The 22,674-nt window shown below is 42.8% G+C and overlaps 1 protein-coding gene across 2 annotated transcripts in view; it reads right to left on the reverse strand.

The window, feature by feature from the left end:
- The window catches only part of CARMIL1 (capping protein regulator and myosin 1 linker 1), a 994,750-nt gene that overhangs the window by 477,084 nt on the left and 494,992 nt on the right, over positions 1 to 22,674 (reverse strand). For both annotated transcript variants that reach the window (XM_086965173.1, XM_086965172.1), the window contains exons 10-11: positions 16,954 to 17,042; positions 10,251 to 10,345 (exon numbers count right to left, since the gene is read on the reverse strand). In XM_086965173.1, the coding sequence (XP_086821299.1) occupies positions 10,251 to 10,345; positions 16,954 to 17,042 (184 nt within the window). The remainder of the gene's footprint in view (positions 1 to 10,250; positions 10,346 to 16,953; positions 17,043 to 22,674) is intronic.

The raw sequence follows: 22,674 nt of genomic DNA on the forward strand, positions 1-22,674 counted from the left end.
GCCTGGCGGCCGTGAAAGTGAAAGCTCTTGGCATTGCTGTGGGGAGGGGGGGAGGAGAAATGTGACACGGCCGAAAGCCATTGATGCAGCAGGGGGGCGGAGCGGATGCCTTTCAACTGAAGTGAAGCTGCTGGCGGCAGATGGCTTGCTTTTCACGGGCACTGCATGGAATCGCCCCAATGGTTAAACTCTGTTTAAGCCCCTATATTCTCGCAAGCTCAATGCGCAAGCGCATTGACAGGCGAGACCTAAAGAAAGGGTAAACGCATCCCAATCAGCTCCTGTAGTGAACATAATCAAAAGGATTAAAAGTACTCATGTAACCTTTGAAGCCATCTGCAGCAACTTATTACAACAAAACCTTTATAACGACAAAGAGTATGGAGCAAAGTGGAATACTGAGCTAGTCTCCAGTAAGAGAAAATTAGCATAGCTCTAAACAGCGTGATGGTTGATGTGATCGGCATACGTGAATATAGGTGGCATGTAAATATAATGTGATTTCCCCAAAATTAATGTATGGGAACCTTTACTCAAAGCTTGGGAACTACTTCAAACTATATCCTGACAGACTCAGTTTCGTAAGTAAAACAAATCCCAAATCTCAAATAAAAAAAAAAGCCAAGTTACTAAACCAACAAATACCCCGATGACAGATGAACCAAAAGGGGTTGTAGAATGCAAATACACTAATAAACAAGCTTCACTCATCAATACTGGGAAAAAAAACCTGATTGCATTGAGATACAGAAAGGCATCCTCTGGAATAAAATCAAGTCATATTTCACCCTACTCACTCAGAACACTTCACATCGTCGTCTCAGACACCTCATTTTCAGAAACACCAAGCCGCCTTCATGTCCTCTCATTTGCATAGTAGTGTTTTTGCATTTATATAGCTTTTACTATCCCAGACGTCACACCTTTATACCACAATCACATGCTAAAGGTCTTAGCTGTGCTTTTGCTAACATGCAGTTTCTGGAGAGCATAAAGCTGCTGCATCCAGCAGAAGAGATACATGATAGCAAACCTGCAGTTTGCTAAAGAGAGAGCAAGTATATATCGCTGTTTAAAAAACATGGGTAAGTGTAGTTTAGACAAAAGGAACCTCTTGTTGCCATTAAGGAACTGGAAGGTGGGGTGGCATGATTTAATGGGGCGGCTACCATATTAAAGTATCTAGACTGGGACGGAGTTTCACAAACAGCAAAGTACTAATTTGTGAAAACATTACAAAAGTTTTTTTTTTTACATGATTATCCTAGCTGTCATCTACACACAGGTATTCCAGTCTATGCGTTGGTACTGCATGTCCCATGGCAGCGCTAAGAGACTTCTGGAACTAATGCATGCTCTGGAGCAGCTACACTCTGGCTCCACTCACCTGCAGGTGTAAAGTGCCAGACGCAGGTACCACAGTGTGTGCTCAGTGCCTCGGGATACCCCTGGGCCATGTCCCGAAGAGCTCCTCCAGAAAACGAAACAGCTCCAAGGGCCACACCACTAGCAGCTGCACCAGAGTGGCCTGCATCAGGACAGGGGCCCGGCCCAGGTAAGAACCTGCTCTGCCATGGACCCTGCACAGTCAATGTGTAGCACCATGGCCTTCATGGCAACCAGGGTCACGGGTCACGCAGGCGTCAAAGATAGGTGACGAGAGCAGACATGCATCCACCCACTCAGGCATCATACTGAATCACTTAATCTCCCCAAGCCTACCAAAAGAGAATGTGTCCTTGTGAAACTTAACTGGTTCTCATGTATAGCACTCTAATACCTACGGGTCAAGTTTGAACTATATAAACAAAACTGCAAAGAACTAACATGTCTTTTGCCGGTTTGTTCTGACCTTGTCTGCTGGTGTCCCAATGAAGAGACGGGTCATACAGCGCTATTCGCTCAATGCTTAAGAAGTCAGGGCAGCCGGCCCTGATATCAAGTAATAAACGGCTGGGGAGGAATTCACTTTAGACCAGAGTCCACACTAAATGGCGTGGGTGATGGGACAGGAAGGAGAGTGGCTGGGGGCAAGCAATAAATGACACAGGACCAAGTCACTAAAAACACGCAAAAATACGTGCCAAGCCTAAAGAGAAAAAAAAGATGCCTTGATAAAACCACAAATAAACAAAGAAGTAGGGGGACAAGTCACAGGGGCAGTCTCCATGAGAGGGAACAACACACCCAAAGGCGGGACATTCAGCAAAGGTTCACCAATGAAAAGAAAGAAATTTAGAAAGACACAGGAAACAACAAATGATAAGCGGTGTGTGTGGTGAAACCCCACGGAGTAGATACAGCATGTCTCGAAGAGACAACGCATGCGCTGCCTAGGCAAGACCTAAAAACGAGTCTACAAACTGACCTGCAAATAGACAAACCTCTTTTGCACTGACAGATTGTCCTCTAGCCCAGGCCACCCTTTATATGGCACATTCTACGTTAAGAATTATGTCAGGTTCTCCCTGCATGTGAGGAGGCTGCCAAGTAGAGTGAAAAAGACATGTGAGGGGGCCACTACATCCACTGCTTCACTGGTACCTGACAAGAAACTTCTTATTCCTGTTTAAAACTACACCAAAGTGGTCAATCGGGCCCATCTTCCTTGCCTGCATTTAGGCCCATGCCAATCTTGCTACACCATTGAATAATCGCTGAGCCAGCTCAAGGATGTCTGGGCACCAGACAAGACATATATTAATGCCATGGTCTAAATAAGTTTGAATGTATGATCCTTTTTTAGCTAATTCGAGCCCTCGTGGTGCTGAACTATACACAAGTTCAGCTTATACCTAGCCTGCCTGATCTCTGCAAGTCTGAATCAAAGGTCCAAAAGGAAACTTGAACAAGCATTGACAATGACAGTTGTTTTTGTAATCAATTTCTTGTCTTGCAGCAACAATACTTTATGTGGAATTTCTTGTCTAACCAGCCTGTTTCTCCCATTGCAGGAAAGTTAGGTAAGGGAGATTTAATAAACATTTAATAATAAAATAAATCCCCCTTCACATCTGGCATTCTCGCAGCTAAAGGGAAAATCAGAGCACTGGTTAACAACACGTTGAGGAAACAGCAGAGCTGCAAATCACACCTAAAAAGTTGCCTTTTGTAACTAATTACGATTTTGAAAACGTTTACAGCACAAAATTAAACTAAGAATTCAAATCCTTCATATATTTAGAGTCTTAGTTCTCCCTTACCCTCTTTCTCATTTATCCAATTGTGGCGTACATAATGTTTAACATTTGTATTTTTAGGTTTTGCCTGCGGTTTGCGCACGTAGTGCGCAAGCGCTAAAAAACCTCTTGAGTTCAATATCGGCTTGATGACCCGCCTCTGTCTCTCATTGGCTAGCTCCATAAATGGAGGCTAGCCATTGGAGACAGAGGCTGTCTATCACGCTTTCTCAGAGAAAACACGATTCGGGGGCGTTTCTCGGGCTTTTTTTAAGCCCCGCCCCTTGTTGCCGCGTGTCCCGGGCGGCGCTGTGATTGGCTGCCGGCCCGGGACACCCCCGTGACGTCATTCCCGGGCCGCGCTGTGATTGGCTGCCGGCCCGGGACCTGACTTGTTATTGTTTAGGTTGCCACCCTTCCCGACCTCGGATGAATTTACTTAATGGTTTCGCCTTTGTAAACAGTCAGAAAAGGCCAGTGGCGTGACTCGTGGCTCCCAGGAGATAGAACAGTTAGGACTTGAACCATTTCTGTGATGGGCTTGTTGTGGACGCCATTTCCACTGCCATATGGTCAGAGAAAGTGCCATGACTGTAGGCATGGGCGGAAAATCCGTTCCGCTCGCGGATTTTGCGGATTTTAGGGAAATCCGCAATCCGCGAGATTCGCGAATCTCCCGCAAAATCCGCAAATCCGCGAGCAGCGGATTTTGCTCGCACTGCTCGCACTGTTCGCGTGAGTTCGCGCCCCGCGAATAAGTGCAAAATTGCAGAAATACGATCTTAGCAAAACTGAAAGTAACTACTTACCAGGTTCAAAAGTTCAGGCTCATCATTAGTAGCCATTTCCTGTAGTGCTTCCTGAGGGGCCCCTCCAGAGTTCAGTTGCCAGTTGAAACTATTATGTGACCCTGCTCTGAACCTCAGAATAGTTACACATATGCCACAAAGGTCCTGAATTACAGCTAAGGGAGACAAGCAGGAGCCAGGCTGGAAGTTAAAATCCATTAATCAGCCCCTAATTCATTATTGTCAGTTGGGGCAGGGCAGGTGTTGTAACTAATTTTGCAACAATGAAAGCACTTAGCAAGTGCAAAAGATCACTAATCAGGGCGCACTAAGGAAGCAGGTGCCAGCTAAAAAAATATTCTGTGACACATTAATCAGCCCCAAATTAATTCAGGTCACTTGAGGCAGGGAAGGTGTGCTTTGCTTTGCCGAAAATAATGTACACTGGACAACCGGAGGGTGTGGTGATGAAACAGAGGGTGGCATGGGTGGGCCAGAGGGTGGCATGAGTAGTCAGAGAGTGGCAGTGGTGACAGAGAGTGGCAGTGATGAAGAAGAGTGTCCCAAACAGGCTGGACACGTAGAAACAACAAGTTCGCAAAACTTGCGACCCGACAGGTAAGTTCGCAAATTGCGAAATTGTAAAAACCCTCGCGAACTGGCAGAAACACGGGCGAACACAAAAAAAAAAATCCGCAAATTTGCAGGAATTCGCGGATTTTGCGGATTGCGAATCCGCAAATCCGCAAAATTCGCGAACGCGAGATCCACAAAATTCGCTCATGCTTACATGACTGATAGATTTGTAGTCCAGTTATCAGTTGACGCAGAGAGCTTAATTTACCCTGTACGTAGACCCCCTTGACGACGCCATATTGGGCACACAGGTTAAATGGCATGAGAAGAATGTTTGTTAGCCACAGTCCGGGTGCCTCTTGCATTTGAAGTCGATAGCTAAATGCCAAAAGGATCATCGTGAAATCAGATGGCCCATATCTGGGATGCAATACGTCACAGATTCTTTCCTGATAAATCTGTATCGCCCAATGTCCCGCCTCTGCAGGTGTGTTCTGGGAACCTGGCAGCACCCTTCTTTCCAAGACGGGCCGGTCGAGCGAGATCTGAGTCAGGGCTCCGCCACAGGGAGGAGGCTCTCCCCTCACACACCTAAAAGGAACCTGGGGCACCCGAGACACACTCGCATGATGTCCCAGAAAGGCCACATCGGAACCCCTCTGGAAACCTTCGCCTGCACAGACAGGTTGTAAAACCGGCAGCGAGGTGCACTTTGTACGAAGCCGGCCCGCCCTTCTCGCCCTACCTAGCGCGCTCTTTTTATTTTCATTTTTTAATACTTTGCAAGTTGCTGCTAAAAGACAAGTTACAGTTAAGCAGTGACAGGGTTGGAGATAAGAAAAAAAAGCTGTCACGTGATCTGCAAGCAGCAGGAAAGAGCAGCAGCCACCAGGGTGAAGGTGCAGCAACAGCCACCAAGGCAGGGGGTCAAGGGAACAACAGTGTTTTCGCCCATCCCTCTTCACAGGATACCGCAAATCCTCCGCAGGGGTGTTGCCTTTGTGTTTCGTTCTAGTTGGCTTTGCACTTGTCGGATGGGGCGATCCCGGCACCAGCCGCTCTGAGGGATGAAGCAGCAAAAACAGAAACCACACGCACGCAGGTGAACTCGTTTGCTTGGCAGCGCTTCCAGAGCTCCCGACCGCCGCCGCAATGTCTCTGAGCCGCAGGAACTGGTCTGCCCTCTCCAGGTGAGAGACCCGCTGTTAATGCTTAACTCTTGCAAACCACCTCCTCTTCGTCTTGGACGAGCCCGGGGGCATGGTATGGAGGTGGCGGCAGGTGGATTATATAGGGGGGGGGGAGGGGGAGGGCGGGGGTGGCATTGTTGATAGCAGCGCCGAACGTGTGCAGGTCATTTACCCAGAAAAAACGAAAATAGTTCATTTTTGAGACGATGTGCGGCTCACAAGTTTTATGCTTTGCTGTTTCTATATGTCAGAGAACTTCCAAAGTTCAATGTATAAGGGCGTGTGTTGTGCACGGGAGAGGCGGTAGCTCCACGCATGAATGAACTGTTTGTGTTCGGATTTATTTATGTGGAGCAGCCCTGAGACTGCTTAACGATCTGGGCATGGGGCTTGTTTCAGTGAACGGAAACAAGGACAGGCAGAAGGCGAACAGTGCAACGAATCAAAGCAGTGCATCTGCTATACAGCACAACGAGGCCTGGTAATTCAACGCGTGCCTGGAGTAACCAATGCGTGCCTGGAGTAATCAATGCGTGCCTAGAGTAATCAATGCGTGCCTAGAGTAATCAATGTGTGCCTAGAGTAATCAATGTGTGCCTGGAGTAATCAATGTGCGCCTGGAGTAATCAATGCATGCCTAGAGTAATCAATGTGCGCCTGGAGTAATCAGTGTGTACTTAGAGTAATCAAATCGCTCCTGAAGTAATCAATGGGCGCCTGGATTAACCAGTGCGTGCCTAGTGTAATCAATGTGTGTCTAGAGTAATTAATGTGTGCCTGGAGTAATCAATGTGTGCCTGGAGTAATCAATGTGTGCCTTGAGTAATCAATGTGTGCCTAGAGTAATCAATGTGTGCCTGGAGTAATCAGTGCGTACCTAGAGTAATCAAATCGCTCCTGAAGTAATCAATGGGCGTCTGGATTAATCAGTGCGTGCCTAGTGTAATCAATGTGTGTCTAGAGTAATTAATGTGTGCCTGGATTAATCAATGTGTGCCTGGAGTAATCAATGTGTGCCTAGAGTAATCAATGTGTGCCTGGAGTAATCAGTGCGTACCTAGAGTAATCAAATTGCGCCTGTAGTAATCAATGTGTGCTTAGAGTAATCAAATTGTGCCTGGAGTAATCAATGCGTGCTTAGAGTAAACAATGTGTGCCTGGAGTAATCAATGTGTGCTTGTTCAAGTGGTGGCCATGGGAGGCCAAGGTGATAGTTGAACATTCGAAGTGAAGGAGATGGCTTTTGAGGCACATTTGAAGGTCCTCTGGGAGAAAGCAGATGTCTAATCGTGGGAGGTATGGCAGAGGTGAGGTACCTAGGGTGCTTTTGTCGAGCGCACTCTATAAACCGATCAACACCCGTGTTTTTGCTCGCCGCAGTCCATGGTAGCCTTGGGGAGGATGTATGTGTTACAATTGGAGCATTTCAATCACTTTCCGAAGTGGAAGAAGATGGAATCTAAATGAGTATTGAAAAGATTTATTGCAGCAAAATAAAATTGGTGGAAAAGTCCGAGATCACACCACTTCTCCAGGGAGAGGTCACTCACAAGGGCAGCATGTGACTGGTCTCTTATCACCAGAGCCATGCTGATTGCCTGACTGCACCTGCACTGCAGGGGAAACAGATTCTTAGAAATCCTTGGGGAGATGCACAGAAATGACTGTGGCTCAAGAGGAGAGGTGGAGGCATGCAGTCAGGTGCATATCTTGACTGGGTCATTTCTTCTCTCCCTTGAGGAATACAGTGACCTTTGAGGTGACATGTCTATTGGTCATCGGCTCACCAGCAGGCAAAATAATCTCTGATCTATATTTCAAGCAAACTGTTCTTGTAATGTTCTGTCTTCCTCCCACTGTTCTTCTGCTCTATCTCTCAGGCTGCATTCTGTCACTTGTTGCTCATTTTACCAGTTGTATCAGGTATTTCCTTTGCTCTACGTGTCTCCCAAAACTCCTTAGTTGCCTCTCAAACTTTTCGCTCTTTTTGAATTACTTCCCAGTTCTCACTAGTGCCACTTTCATTCCCCCTTTCTCTATCATTCTTCTCGGAGGTGTCTCATCTCTTGTTTTCTCTCTAGCTTCTCATCTTAATTCCCCTCTGGCTTTGCTCCTCTTTGTACGTCCAGTTACCTTTCCCTCACTATAACACGCAGTCCAACTTCTCTCTGGAGAGTCTTTGTTTGTCATCATTAACTGTTTTATTATTTCTTTCTTGCTCAATGACTCTTTTTTTTATCAAAACAATATCTCATATCTGCTAAATTTTTCTCTTTCTCTTACCCTCTCTTTCTTGTCCTCCCTTGTAACTGTGGCTCTAGCTCCTTCCATCTTCTTCCTACCTTACGATTTTTACAATATGTCATTTCCTCTGTCTAACATGGAATTCTTTCTACCTCTTTCTGATGTTTTCCTTACTTTGCAAATTTGGTTGCAGTGCTTCTTACTCTCCTCTTTGTGGATTGAGTATTCCCTCCATGATCACGCCCATCGTTGCCAGATCTCTGATTTATTCTTATCAAGTAGAGCTGCTTCCCTGCCCCCTCGGTTTTGTGTGTTCCTCTGTTGCCTGCTTGCAACCCGGTTTTGTGTGTGCCTCTGTTGCCTGCTTGTGACCTGGTTTTGTGTGTGCCTCTGTTCCCTTCTTGTGATCCAGTTTTTTGTGTGGGTGTGGGTGCAAATGCAATAGGTGTCGCATTTGCAAAGATTAGGCTATTGGCTTTGTAAATGACATGGCTTTGATATCCTAAATAAATGGCAAACACAAATAAAAATGTTGTCATTTACAAAGCCAATAGCTTTAACTTTTCCAAAGGCGAAACCGTTGCATTGTAAATGCTTGTTTGTTTAGTGGGAGGAAATCTCCCCATAAAATATTTATTATAAACTATATTAGGCATATTTTAAAACTGTGCCATCCAGCGGGCTCTTAAAAAACAGCATCAGAGAGTCAAATGGTGTTCTGGGATTTCTATATTATTTTATTAACCCTACTAATTTTATTTTACTATTGAAATGCGGTCAGTATACCCACAATTTAGGAAGAGAATTTGCTTAGCACAAATAGGGAGCTTGTGCGGATCAGTGCCTCCACATCGACTCCTTACAAACTGATATTCCCACTATTTTCTTTGAAACAAAGTGATGGCTAACCCACCTAGTCCAGATTCAAACTTCTGTATTTCAGGTAACACAGGTGTTAAGTCGGATAGATCGGTGCAAACAGGAACCATCACAATGTGGATGCAGATTATATCAAGTAATTAAAGAGCATATCATTCGCTACCATCTAACCCTACAGCATCATTTGAAACATACATCAAAACCTACACCACCGTTCATGTCCTTAGCCATGTATGTGATATGGTTGTATGTGGACCACATACAACCATATCACTCCTGAACCTTGCATTTTCCACCACTACCTACATAATTAACCATCTTCACCCCACACCACCAGCAGCACACTACAGCACTTCTGTCATCATACACACATCCACTTACACTGCCAGCTATTCCCACCATAAGCTCACTGCACAATCAAGTAAAACACCACCAAATTCTATGAACCACCTACATCGCCGCTTTAAACCACTACCTGCTCCCCATACTACCCTACACATATGAAGGCAGCTACTATTACATCTACACCCTATTCTTTCGCTATTCACTACCTACAAAGGTCACTGCAACCTACACGCTATGACATATCATCCTACAGCATCACCTACACACCCAGAACGGGCATTTCTTCCTATTCAATAACCAAAGCCATTATTGTCCCAGGTAGTAATAGCCCTTCCTGCCACCTCTTCTATTGCTTCCTTCACCAGTGCATAGTGCTCCCTTCAGTACCCCTGGTAAATGGGGCGTCCATGGCGGCGGCAGCAAAGTTCATCTCTCATTTTCTAACAGTGAATTTTCCTTACCCGCCACCCACAAGTCGTCATCTCCATCACAAGGTACATGGATGCAACCACCTACATCGCATTCATTATTTCCAAAGTGTTATGAGGTTCTCCGGTATTAAGACGTGGTTCAGAGTGTGATTACCCTTCAATAGAAGACACTTGGCAATACAAGAATAAAGTACATTTGTATTTCCTTTATATTTGTTAAACATATCCTAATTTCCGCAAGACAGAAGATGCTATTCAAGTAAAAAGCAAACCCTGATAAAGCATTTTTTGTTATAATGCATTCAAACCGAGCTGTTAAGTTCTCTCTGATATTAAAAGCCATCAATTCTTTATTTCAGATTTTACTAGCTCAACGCCCATTGTAATTCAGTGCACATTTTAAAAGACATGTGCAAAATAAATGATGCCAGAAGTCTCAGGCACAATGCAAAGCAATCACCATACGGAGAGCGGAAAGCAATACCCAGTAGCCCTCTAAGCCTGTATTTACAATGCAATTACACTGAATAGGATGCAGTAGAGCTGAGGTGGAACCCAATGAAACGGCACTAATCCTCTTATTAGCTGAATACAAGTGAAAATAAATATCCACGTTACCTCTGTCCTCAAGTGGGTTACTGGCAAGGTTAATTGTATGGAGTCCTGAGTTGGGATTATGGCCCAAGGCGCTGGCCAATTTTTGTGCAAAATCTCTGAAAAAGAGTGAAAGAAAACGAGGTTTAACATACCTCTTTCTGCGATTATACAGTAAACCTGCCTGCTTCGTTGGGAAAAGATTTTTCAATTAACAAAAACTGCGTTTTAAATTTGGCACATGGAATGACTAATTTTCCTGAAGTGAAAGATAACCACACTTGCAATACAGAACGTAGATCTTAAAAAGAGATGATTTTAGTGATTGTATCTGAAATTTCAATATGGTCCTCTTCAAGAGTGGTCTGGAGCGGTAGCTTCAGATACTCCCATGGTACCTAAAAATGTGCTTGTATTTCCTGATATGTAAATACTGGGCTTGGAAACACAGGAACCAGTAACCAGTTACCAGTTACCTTGTGTGTTTGCATGTACCCGAAAAATGGGGATGAAAAAGGGCCGGGGCTACAGGGCAGTCCACGTCTGTCCCCTAGTGTGCCATGTAGGAGCAGACAACATTTCCCCCCATAGGACATGAAGTTCATTCACTCCATTAACCTACACATTCTGGCACCCGCATGTCACCCCCTCCCCCCCAGACCCTCCACCAGCGACTTGCACAGGTCCCCCTACAGATATACACCACCAGCTAGGGCAGGTGTTAAATATCAGTGCATCAGTACCCCAAAAACAGGTAAAATATGAAGATTTCGGTATTTCTGGGTACCTATGTTTATACCCAAGTTCAGAGTCTAAAACTTTCAATGGATTGATTTAGGTGAAGAGATCCCATTCACAATTGTAGGCTTTAGGGCCAAACATCAGCACACCTAAATCCGACCAACTCAAATAAGGGCCTCAGTGAGCTAATGTATGAATGGAAAATACACACAAGGTCCAGGTCAGATTAATAATGTTTTCCTGACATATCAGGCCATTGATGACTCCTCCTGTCATTCATAGGTCAAGATCTCTTTTTAAGGTCAAGGTCTCCTTTTAGGTGAAAGGTAAGAGCAAGGAGAGTTTACATAACTGCAGACTTAAGACTTGGCAGATTATATGGCAAATTAGAATATACCTTTCTGAATGAGGCAGATCTTATCCTAATGAATACAAGTAAAGGCAACAATGTGAAGTTTTTCACCTGAAAATGAGAGTAGGCATAGCAATATTCAATCATGTAAAGCTTCACGGGCACCAAACGAAGGTTGACTGTAAGCGTATCGCTAGGATCTCAAATAATGAGACCACCATATGTTCTGAAGACCCTCTGTAGTGACAAGGATCTGGAAGGCCACATAGGGCAGGATTCACTAAAAAGTCAGCATTTATCACCTGTCAGGGTATGTCGATGTGAAGAGTACATGTCTGCACTTTTTGGGAATTCTAAATGAATTCCTTGAGTACTGCAGGAAGCATTGAGTCACCGTTTTAAAACAGTAGTCTCATGTATACATATTTACAGAAGCATATAAGTAAACTGTGTACAACTAAGAATGTAAGTAACAAGCAGAAGTCATATTCATTTTCCTCTTTTTCATTTCTCCACAGAAAAAAAAGTTTTTTCTTCCGCGAAGAAAATCTTTTTTTAATACACCCCATGCTCACCCTAGGACAGGTACTCAGCCCTGACCCTGAAGCAAGAACATCTATGGCCATATGGAGGCTGGAATATGCCTGCCAAAGGTTTGAGCAATCCCACATGCTTCAAAGTTTGTGTGTGTTCACCTTCTTCAACAGGAATTCCCAAAGCCAAGCACCCACCACATGTTCCTAGGAGAAGTAGAGAACTTAAAAAGCATACACAGCAACAGTATACATTGTGAATGCTTTTCATAACAGGCCAGTAATTCTGTTGCATCATTAATAAAGTCTCTGCATGCAAACACGTTTATGTTGTGACCTGAAAATAAGCTAAAACGGCAACAAAATATTCTTTTGATTGCAAAGGAAAAGCAATGAACGAACAAGGGCCATTAGTGAACAGCAAAATCAAAGGCATACAAACATGAATCACTTCCTAGGCAAAGGAATTATAAACCAGCAATTAAAATGTCACTGTCTGGAAAGTAAATACATTAAATAACACATATGGCTGTTAATTAAAAGTGACATATGAAGGTGCGTTTGCAGTCTACCTAAAGGATTACTTGATGCACCACCATTAAACCCTTATAGGAACACTCATTGAACAATGCAATCATCCATGAAATACCATGGCCTCGATGGACAATTAGGTGAAGTAATGGCTGACCATAAAAATATATGGAAACCATTGGTTGAAACAGGGTAAGCTAAATCCAGCGTTCTCTGTACTTTGTATACTTTGCAGAATTGAAAATTAGCGGTCTTCCAGGCACATACAACTGTCTTAGCCTGACCAAAAATAATTCACTTATTAGATGAAGTATATAATCTATAAGAAAATAGGCGCTATTGGCGATTCAGGGTGCATGTGTTACCTGGCGACTTGGGGGTCGATTATGATGGCGGTGAATCCGCATCATCCGGGCCGGTGGAAGCCACCGCCGGCCCGGAGGATGCGGATTCACCACCGCGGTGACAGAAAACACCCCCCGCCAGATTAGGATGGCGGTGGGATGGCGTTGGGAACAGCGGCGGACGGCAGGTCCGTCCGCCGCTGATCCGCGGGATGATGAGCGCTATTTGGTGGTGGTGTCTGCAAGACACCGTCAGCCAAATTAGGATGTGTGGTGAGACATGCTTTTCCGTGGTGGCTTTTCCGCCGTGGAAAAGCATGTGGAACTTTGCTTCTGGGGCCCCATGCGGGCCCCCAGGGTGAGGGGGGGGGTGCACATGGGGGGGTTCCGATGGTACCCTCCTGCATTTACATGTACAAAGCGGCAGGCACCGCGCCGTGCCTGCCGCGTTGTGCATGTAAATGCAAATCATGCATTTTTAACCTTGCGGCGGGTGCTGCTTCAAGCAGCACCCGCCGCAAGGTTAAAGATACGGGATGTGACCGCCAGGGTGGCAGTCACATCCTAATTGCAACGGAGGGACCGCCGCTGCCCCTGCGGACCGTCCCTCCACCTCAGGGGTGGCGGACGGACGCAGGTCCATCCGCCATCCTAATAGGCCTATATGTTAGGAAAGTGTTCAACTTCAAATGCCTGCGATATTTGACTTTAGCATCTTGGATTCTCCAAATCTATCAGATATATTAATCAATAATAGCACTGCTGGGCACATCTTTTAGAAGAGTTCAGTTTACAATCCATTTCAAGCATTGTCATACGAACACTAATGTGGGTGATTGATCTGGAATGCTACATAACCAAGATAATTTTGTAGAGAATTGTAATGTTCTGACGATACTGCTAAAGAAAAGATTTGTTCACCTTTGTATCAATGCTTAAGATCATCTAAATCAGTTTCAGAATTGGAAAATATTGTAAAAGATTAACCACTGCACAAAATACACCATGGTTATTTATTTCATCAAGATTTATCTTGAATTCCTGATGTATCACAACAGAAGGTACTACTTTGGTGGTGGCATGAGCAGCCTACATCAGGACAATTATGTATAGTAAGATTTCTTAGAACTGGAACAAATATTTTGCTGAAAGAAAATAATGAACTAATACAAATATAGCGTATTATCAGACACATGCAAGATTAATTTTTCCACTTCTAATAACTCCAATTACCAGACAAATTCTATGATGATTTTTTTGCATATGTTTCTTGATTGGTTTTATACATAACAAACAATTTGCTGCTATATTCTGATTTCCCTTATAATCATTTAGATTGACACTTGTGTTGTCTCCTTAATTTTGTCCACAGCGTACATAGTGTATCATGCAGTGCCCACTTCCGCCGTGTATTCTGGTGGAACCTGGTCATGCTTATCCGTAGCGTAGTGTAAACTAATATCACATGATTAAAATCCCATATACCGGAATTGCACAAAATGCACACTTTCCGTTTATCTCCGGAGTTAGACCAATTTGCTTTTACCACTTTTAGCGCAAGCAAGTTCATTTGTAATAATCTCCAAAAACCACGAATACCGGTGAGCTACCTTGGAGTGGCAGGAAGAGATCACCACCTCACACATTTCCTTAGACATACAGTATGTTATGTCTAATTGTTGACTAATAAGACTGGAGGCATCCTTTACTAAACATTTAAGTAGGGTGTGTGGGAGAGATACCAGTGTAACTTCCTGTAGATCGAATTGGTTTAGTGCATGGGCAAAGTCCCCGGAAAATGTATATTTTCCTAGTTCTGAGCCTAAACATTTAATGTGCAAAAAGACCCTCAGAGAGTCCTCCTTACTCTTAAGCTGAGAGCCCCAATGAATCACACTAGCCAGCCCTTGCCCATAGCAACTTGTTAAGCCGGTTCCAACCTTAAGGCAGGCACCGAAAGAGAAGAGTTAAAGATAAAAAGTTTCCATAAAATGTTCCAATCGATTTCCTCTAAGAAAGCCCATGGCAACATGTTAATTAATTCAATGACATATAATAATGTCAGAGGAACGTTTGCCTTAAAAACTGATAACAAATGAAAATGTCTCTGACCCATTGCAATATAATAAGCTCGCAAACCCACTGGCATGTGAGGAAGCCTTGGCGGAACAGTGACCAATATGTAGCTTTTCAAACATGCTACCTGTTAGACTTTGCCCCAGATAGGGAATTTACTACCTCCGACTAATCCTGTCCTAAAACCCAAACTTAATTACTAAATTTCCGGGCTATACTATTATTAAAGATCAATACCTTAATTTTTGAGATGTTAACCTTCAAAAAGTGAAGGGTAACATACTGTGGCAAAGAAGCCAATCTAGTATTCAAGACCTTGGGGCAGGGATCCAGGATTGTGATATCATCCGCGTACATCAAGCAGGAAAAGGGATGACCACCTATCCTAGGGGCACCCCACCTTGCTATTTGCTAGACTGTCAGGGAGGTCGCACTACTGTTTTTCAACACTTCATGAGGATCACTACTTCTTGTGCTTTCTTTTAATTTCTGTGACAATTAATGCAAAAATAATGGTACACCATCTAAGGGAAGAGAGGACGTATTCATCCAGGGAGCATTGTCTCAACATCTGGCATCCTCCCCTGATACATCCCATCACAATCCATAGGCTTTGCAATCCTAATCCATACTGGCCAAAGGGCAGGTATGCAGCTTCTAGAACACACTTCTCACAGTAGCGGACTATTAGCTTCTGGTATTTAGGAGCAGAGATTTGTAGGAAATATATATAATCATAAATAATGCTTTTCTGCATTCTTTATACATTATGTACCCTATTGCCAATATGATTATGATTCATGCTACAATTTTCATACATATATGCTGTACTAGGTTGGTGTGCAATAAAAACCCATGGTACACAATGTATATGTTCCTTTTGTTGGCTAACATGGAGGAGAGGGCTGAGGGAAATCACCAATAACATGCTGAGTTTCTGTCAGTATTGGCTGTCCATTCCACTATGTGTTCTTCCTCTGACACAGTCATGGGGCAACTGTCTGTTTTTCCCATCTGCATGACTGGTAGCTACACATTCCTGGCCTATAGGCCAAAAGAAATCTAATGGTTTGGCCCAACATTTGTCACACTTCAGAACTCAGAGTATTTTGGGTGTCACTGGTGTTATCATGAAAAGGTTTTATGGAATTTTTATCATTTGCTCACTTTGCAAATAATGAAGTGTAGTATTTAGCCGTCAAGATGTCTCCACTTTTGCCACAGTTGGTGTCATCCATTAGCAGTTACGTCTATGTTATTAAAGGCTCCTTTTCAAGTGGTCACACATATGGTTTGGATGGAATGCTTGGATTAATCTCAGCCACTGGTAATTACTCGGGTACCAGTCCATTTTTATTTTGCACAAAATGTCAGCTCTGTTTGGACCCAGTTATATGCAAATCAGTATGGGATGTGGTCTTGGGTAATTATCAGTGGCTGAGACTAATTCAAGTATTTCAATCATCTTTTTTTGTATACTTTAGTGTGCTGCCCTAAGTTGGACGGGTATGCCCAGACGTGGGTCCAGTGCACACTGTGTCACTTGAATCAAGCTATATCTGACTGAAGAGCCCTAACTAGGTTGCTTGTATTCCAGTTCAGGGAGGACCTAGCCTGGCAGTTCGGGTTGGACTATACCCACTGCAATAGGGTCAAGACTGGTTTGCATACGGCTGGGTCCAATCTGAGGTGGCATGCATGATGTACAAAATAACGATTACGTGGCTGAAATAAATTCAAGCATTTCATCCTTTGCTTTTAAATACTTTAGGAATAAAGAAGCAACCAACAGGTTAAAATCGTCAGATGATAAAGACCCAATATACATTGTTGATGCACTATGGAGACAAACTTTAATGAACAACAAATGTAGGTCTTTCCGGACAGCACCCCAGAAAAGATCAAAAGTAATCCACAATGAAAAGAGACATACGGTTGTTTTTGGCAGAAGTTAATGGCTGAGCTGTGCTATTCAGCTCATTCGAGGGTAACCTAGGGAGAAGTGTGGAGTTCCTATTCTTTAATCCAGGGAGAAATCGAGGCCTTATTTAAGTTTACTGTGCCCATGTTATTACTGCATGACGAAAAGCACGTCCTACAACATGTTTGTTTAAAAAAAAAAGCATTTGTTATATTTGAAAAGTCCTTACGTTCGAAGACCTGCATTTTCTAAGACCAGTTCTTCCAATCGACTGGACCTATTCACCACTCTGAGAATCTGATCACAGACATCAGCTGACTGCAAAGAAAATAAAATTAATTACACAAGAATTAAAAGTTATAAATAGCGCTTTGCAAGAAATAACATCAAATAGCATTTAATATTTGCTAAAAGTGAAACCCCTACATTTGCTCATTCACATTTTCAAGCCAAAATTGCAGACCAGAAAAAAGCTGCTTCAGTTCCACCTACAGAACCCTTGATGTCAGATTGACTATTCATGTTAATCACTGTTATATTTCATTTGGATACCATTTTGCTACTAGCAAAATGTTTTGGTTGCTGTCCAAGAAAAGTGGATTGAAATTTGATGCAGTTGTATTTTCGAATCTCCACTTGCAGCCTATCTCTAGAGATAGGCTAAGGAAAGACAATGTTGGTGACCCAGGACAGCCAATATTCAGTGGACTAATACATTGTTTTAGCAAAAACAAATATATTGACAAGCCCTCTAAGCAATGTAGGAGAAACCTCTAATTACACTGGAAAAAGAACGAGTGAGTCATCTAAAGTTGCAAATGACCATGCCCCGAACATTGCATAAGTAATCTGGCAAAGGTAAATGGGGCCCAGGAGATGCAGATGTCATCTCTTTCAATATGCTTCTTTAGGTGTTACAAATGCATTTTCATTAAAAATGCTTTAATCCCAACTGCCTCTCTGCTAACATGTTTTACTACACCGTTTGTAAAATTTGTCACATCATCAGGGCAAGAGTAATTTACAATCATCCTCTTAGGTAACAAGACTCATAGCTTCTTTACTTCTGTTGTATAGTTTATATCCAAATAACAACACTGTATAAGACTTTGTTGGATTCTGAAAACAATTATTTTAGAAATGGGATCTGATAGCCACACTTTGTCAATATGTAACAAGTATGGTGCAGTGGCAAAATCCCTGGTTGGAGTGTACACAATGGGGTATGATCGACCATATTCTCAGATTTTAATTCAGTTCTGCGAATCCACTTAGCACACCGACACATATTAATCATAAACATTGACTTGGATACTAATCAAGTGACTACTGAAATAATTCTACCAGTAAAAAAGTGCATTAACAGTCATTGTATCACATGACAAATGTAGCACTTGTATAGACATGAATGTTATAAAGAAGCAATTGGTGTGCTCCTATGGAATAGCCCAGGGAAAGGGAGTTCTATACCACTGTGGCTGCATTAAAGAAAGTCCAGTCAACCAATACAGTGTTCATGACCCTGTTACGGGGTTAATCTACAACATTTATTGACCTAAAGCCACAAGCACATTCCAATTAATTCTACAAATATTACAGCAGTCTGTTGAATGCTTACTTGCATTGCCCCTGCTCCTATTTGTCCTCTGGTGCTCAACTAATGGGGAGAACCTATGTATATGCTGCTGATGTCTTTGGGAGGTTGGGGATACTGTAGCATTATGGCAGTGTGATCTCGAGCCACTATGCTGACATACCAAGGGTAGTGAAGGTTGCCAATTTGGCCTTCCCAGGAGCACATGCTGAATTGCTGGTTAAAGGGGTTTGTCCACCAAACTTAAAATGTCAGAACAAGACATCAGAACTCAGGCTTTACCATTCCAAAATGCTCAGACGGGTCTTCATAGTCATGATCAAGATGCAGTAATGGATGACTACATAAGAGCTACTAACAGTTTAGCTTTTTAGGTTGCAAAGCTTCAAAATGCTTGTTCTTCATTTTGTGATAAGTCCACTTGTACCTATAGTTCCTTGTTTGTTCTGCTAAAATGAAGAGGCACTTCATGATTGCATAGGACAATAAGATCAATCATTATGTCACACACAGAGCCATAAAACGGATCACATGAACTAAGAACCAATGGAATTTACTACAGTGCTCTTCTGCACACAAACTATGATGATTTTAAAGCTTGCCTAACACAAGCTAGTAAGGTTTCCAACATTTGTAAATGTGGTTTGTATGTCCACTTTAGAATCCTATAGTGGGTTGTAGAAACTATTGCATTTCAGTCAGCAGAACTAAAACACATCATTTTTCTACATTAGAATTATTGTTACTGGTACCCTAAAGCACTCTCGTCGAATGTTGGGAAATGGAGACATCCACTTATTAGGGAGAGATTGGTGACGGCTCTACAAGCCTTATTACATTTTACACTCTCAAATGAGGCACAAGACAATTCCTAACACCAAATATGTCAAATTAGTGGGACATTATTATGTGATGCAAACAACACGAATACTCAAACAGGTAAAGCTCATCCACTGGGGGCTGGACTGAGATCACCAACCTGATTTAACATACCTACAAAGAAAAACCAACAACCAAGGTCAGGAACAAACCTGAAGGAGGAAAGCTCATAATACAATCTCAGTAGACACTGAACTTGCACTCGACCACCAAGAATGGTGTTGGAAGCTTCAGTGGTTCTGGGATGAGACCAGGAATCGAAGCACCAGAAGAAATATAAAGGTATGAATTGGTTACGTTTGCTCTCTTGTATCCATCCATTCTCAACAAAAATGGGAACATACTGAACAGCGCCAATGTATTGATTGGGACTACACTGAAGTAAGGCAGTTTTGGAGGATATATATGTCATAGGATCTTCCAACTGAACTGAACACGACCCCAGAAGAGATGTCCATAGACTATTTCCAGTAAACAACAAGTGTGCTCCAGTAATTTCTTTAATCAGATGCAGTGATGGAAAGTCTTGTGAGCTTTTCCTTTAGTACGTGTGGGTCCCATTTAGAAGAATAGTGGAAGATGAAGGAAGTTTGCAACTTTGAACATGGAAATCTTAGTCGATAACTACACTATAGATTGCTGCAGAATGCTCACAAGACTTTGTATCACTATTAGTTGTAGTAAGATCAAATTTGATAAATCATCTCACATATATATATATATATATATATATATATATATATATATATATATATATATAGTCACTCGACATTGCTTCGCCCGAAGGTTAGTATTATGCAGCCTGCCCTTTGCTTTCACCTTTCAGTCTTTGCTTTTCCCGACACGTTTCAGGATACCACAATCCCTTCTTCATTGGCATTAAATCACGCAGCAAATGCTTGCATCGTTGATTCATTCGTAAATTATTCATTTGTATGATATATATATTAAAAAAGCACAAAGCAAACAAATAAAAAAAAAAAAAATTATAAATAAAGATATCAAACTTAACATTATCAACAAGAGTGAGAGAGCCTGCCCCCTCCTTGTACAGGTAGTGTATTGTGTGCAAGATACTTAAAGCCATGATGCACAATGTGGGGAGGAAGTCCAACAACTAAAACAGCCAAGAGCATGAGGGGCCAATGAGAACAAGCGAGCACAGATTGTAAGTGTCTGAAAAGTCAACGGGAGGCACCTGCGAAGTAAATCATCTCCGTACTACAAGCATCCTTTAACATTTCTTGGACATATTCTACACTTAGACAAATGGGAGACTAGAATGTCCAAATGGAGCCTGTGTACTGAACTTGGAGTAGACCTCGATCCCTTTAATACGCTCTGATGCTCTTTTGTATGTGTTGATTGTGCTTGTCCAGAAGAGAAAGAAGTGCTGCTTTTGCTAAGAAAAGTAAACATATACAAGTACAGAAAAAATAATTTTAACGTTGGAGGAGCAGATCTTATAATCTGGGACATTGGTCCTCAAATTCAAGGACTGCTCATGGTCAGAGCACAGGATACCTGTACAAAGCCTGATAAACCTTATAGGCATTCGCCAACAGCACACGGAACAGACAGACACTTTCAAACGGAACAACTAACATTGAAAACACCGCCTAATGGAGGGCAGGATCTACTGCTGTAAAAAGGACTACAAGATCCAGCATGCCTTTGAACTACGTAATGACCATTGGAGGTCTTGACCACTGGGGGTCAATAAAAGAAACTTTGGCAAATGCTTGTGGGACTGACAGCAGCGATGGTGTAAGGGGTGACCTTTGAAAAAGTCCAATGGTGGACGAAACGCGTCAGGTATTTCACCCAAAAGAAAAGAAAATAAAGTACCTGTTTGCCAATCCGTGAGGGTGCGACTCCATTTCCTACGTTGGTTTGAGTTTGGTGAAGATATTCGGCGGTGTGGTTCTGCCGCGGGAGGACGCACAGTCAGCAAGCGCGCCAGAGGCTTTCCCGACTTGAACCCCTTTTTTCTTGGTCGTGACGCACGAATAGGGAGAGCGGTTGCCACCGGTGACTGGCACCGGTATGACTCTGCAGGTGAACTTTAAAATGGTTTGCCAACAGCACACGGAACAGACAGACACTTTCAAACGGAACAACTAACATTGAAAACACCGCCTAATGGAGGGCAGGATCTACTGCTGTAAAAAGGACTACAAGATCCAGCATGCCTTTGAACTACGTAATGACCATTGGAGGTCTTGACCACTGGGGGTCAATAAAAGAAACTTTGGCAAATGCTTGTGGGACTGACAGCAGCGATGGTGTAAGGGGTGACCTTTGAAAAAGTCCAATGGTGGACGAAACGCGTCAGGTATTTCACCCAAAAGAAAAGAAAATAAAGTACCTGTTTGCCAATCCGTGAGGGTGCGACTCCATTTCCTACGTTGGTGGGAGTTTGGTGAAGATATATATATATATATATATAGTCACTCGACATTGCTTCGCCCGAAGGTTAGTATTATGCAGCCTGCCCTTTGCTTTCACCTTTCAGTCTTTGCTTTTCCCGACACGTTTCAGGATACCACAATCCCTTCTTCATTGGCATTAAATCATGCAGCAAATGCTTGCATCGTTGATTCATTCGTAAATTATTCATTTGTATGATATATATATTAAAAAAGCACAAAGCAAACAAATAATAAAAAAATAATTATAAATAAAGATATCAAACTTAACATTATCAACAAGAGTGAGAGAGCCTGCCCCCTCCTTGTACAGGTAGTGTATTGTGTGCAAGATACTTAAAGCCATGATGCACAATGTGGGGAGGAAGTCCAACAACTAAAACAGCCAAGAGCATGAGGGGCCAATGAGAACAAGCGAGCACAGATTGTAAGTGTCTGAAAAGTCAACGGGAGGCACCTGCGAAGTAAATCATCTCCGTACTACAAGCATCCTTTAACATTTCTTGGACATATTCTACACTTAGACAAATGGGAGACTAGAATGTCCAAATGGAGCCTGTGTACTGAACTTGGAGTAGACCTCGATCCCTTTAATACGCTCTGATGCTCTGATGCTCTTTTGTATGTGTTGATTGTGCTTGTCCAGAAGAGAAAGAAGTGCTGCTTTTGCTAAGAAAAGTAAACATATATAAGTACAGAAAAAATAATTTTAACGTTGGAGGAGCAGATCTTATAATCTGGGACATTGGTCCTCAAATTCAAGGACTGCTCATGGTCAGAGCACAGGATACCTGTACAAAGCCTGATAAACCTTATAGGCATTCGACAAAAGTCATTTGACTGCTGGCATAGCTGGAGGAAGCACGCTACAATGTTCCTAGCGAATGTCATCGGGATTGGATTACGAGTACATAAATAATCCAGTGCCAGGAGTTTAAAGATTATCCACATGACCATTTTCACAATTGTGGGAAATACTAATGTGTAAACCAGTGGAAGACAGATGTGGTTGTCAGAGGAGTATTTCCATTCTTTCCTTACACTTAAC

Source organism: Lissotriton vulgaris, chromosome 4_1 (assembly GCF_964263255.1).
Source record: "Lissotriton vulgaris chromosome 4_1, aLisVul1.2, whole genome shotgun sequence".
NCBI lineage: Eukaryota > Metazoa > Chordata > Amphibia > Caudata > Salamandridae > Lissotriton > Lissotriton vulgaris.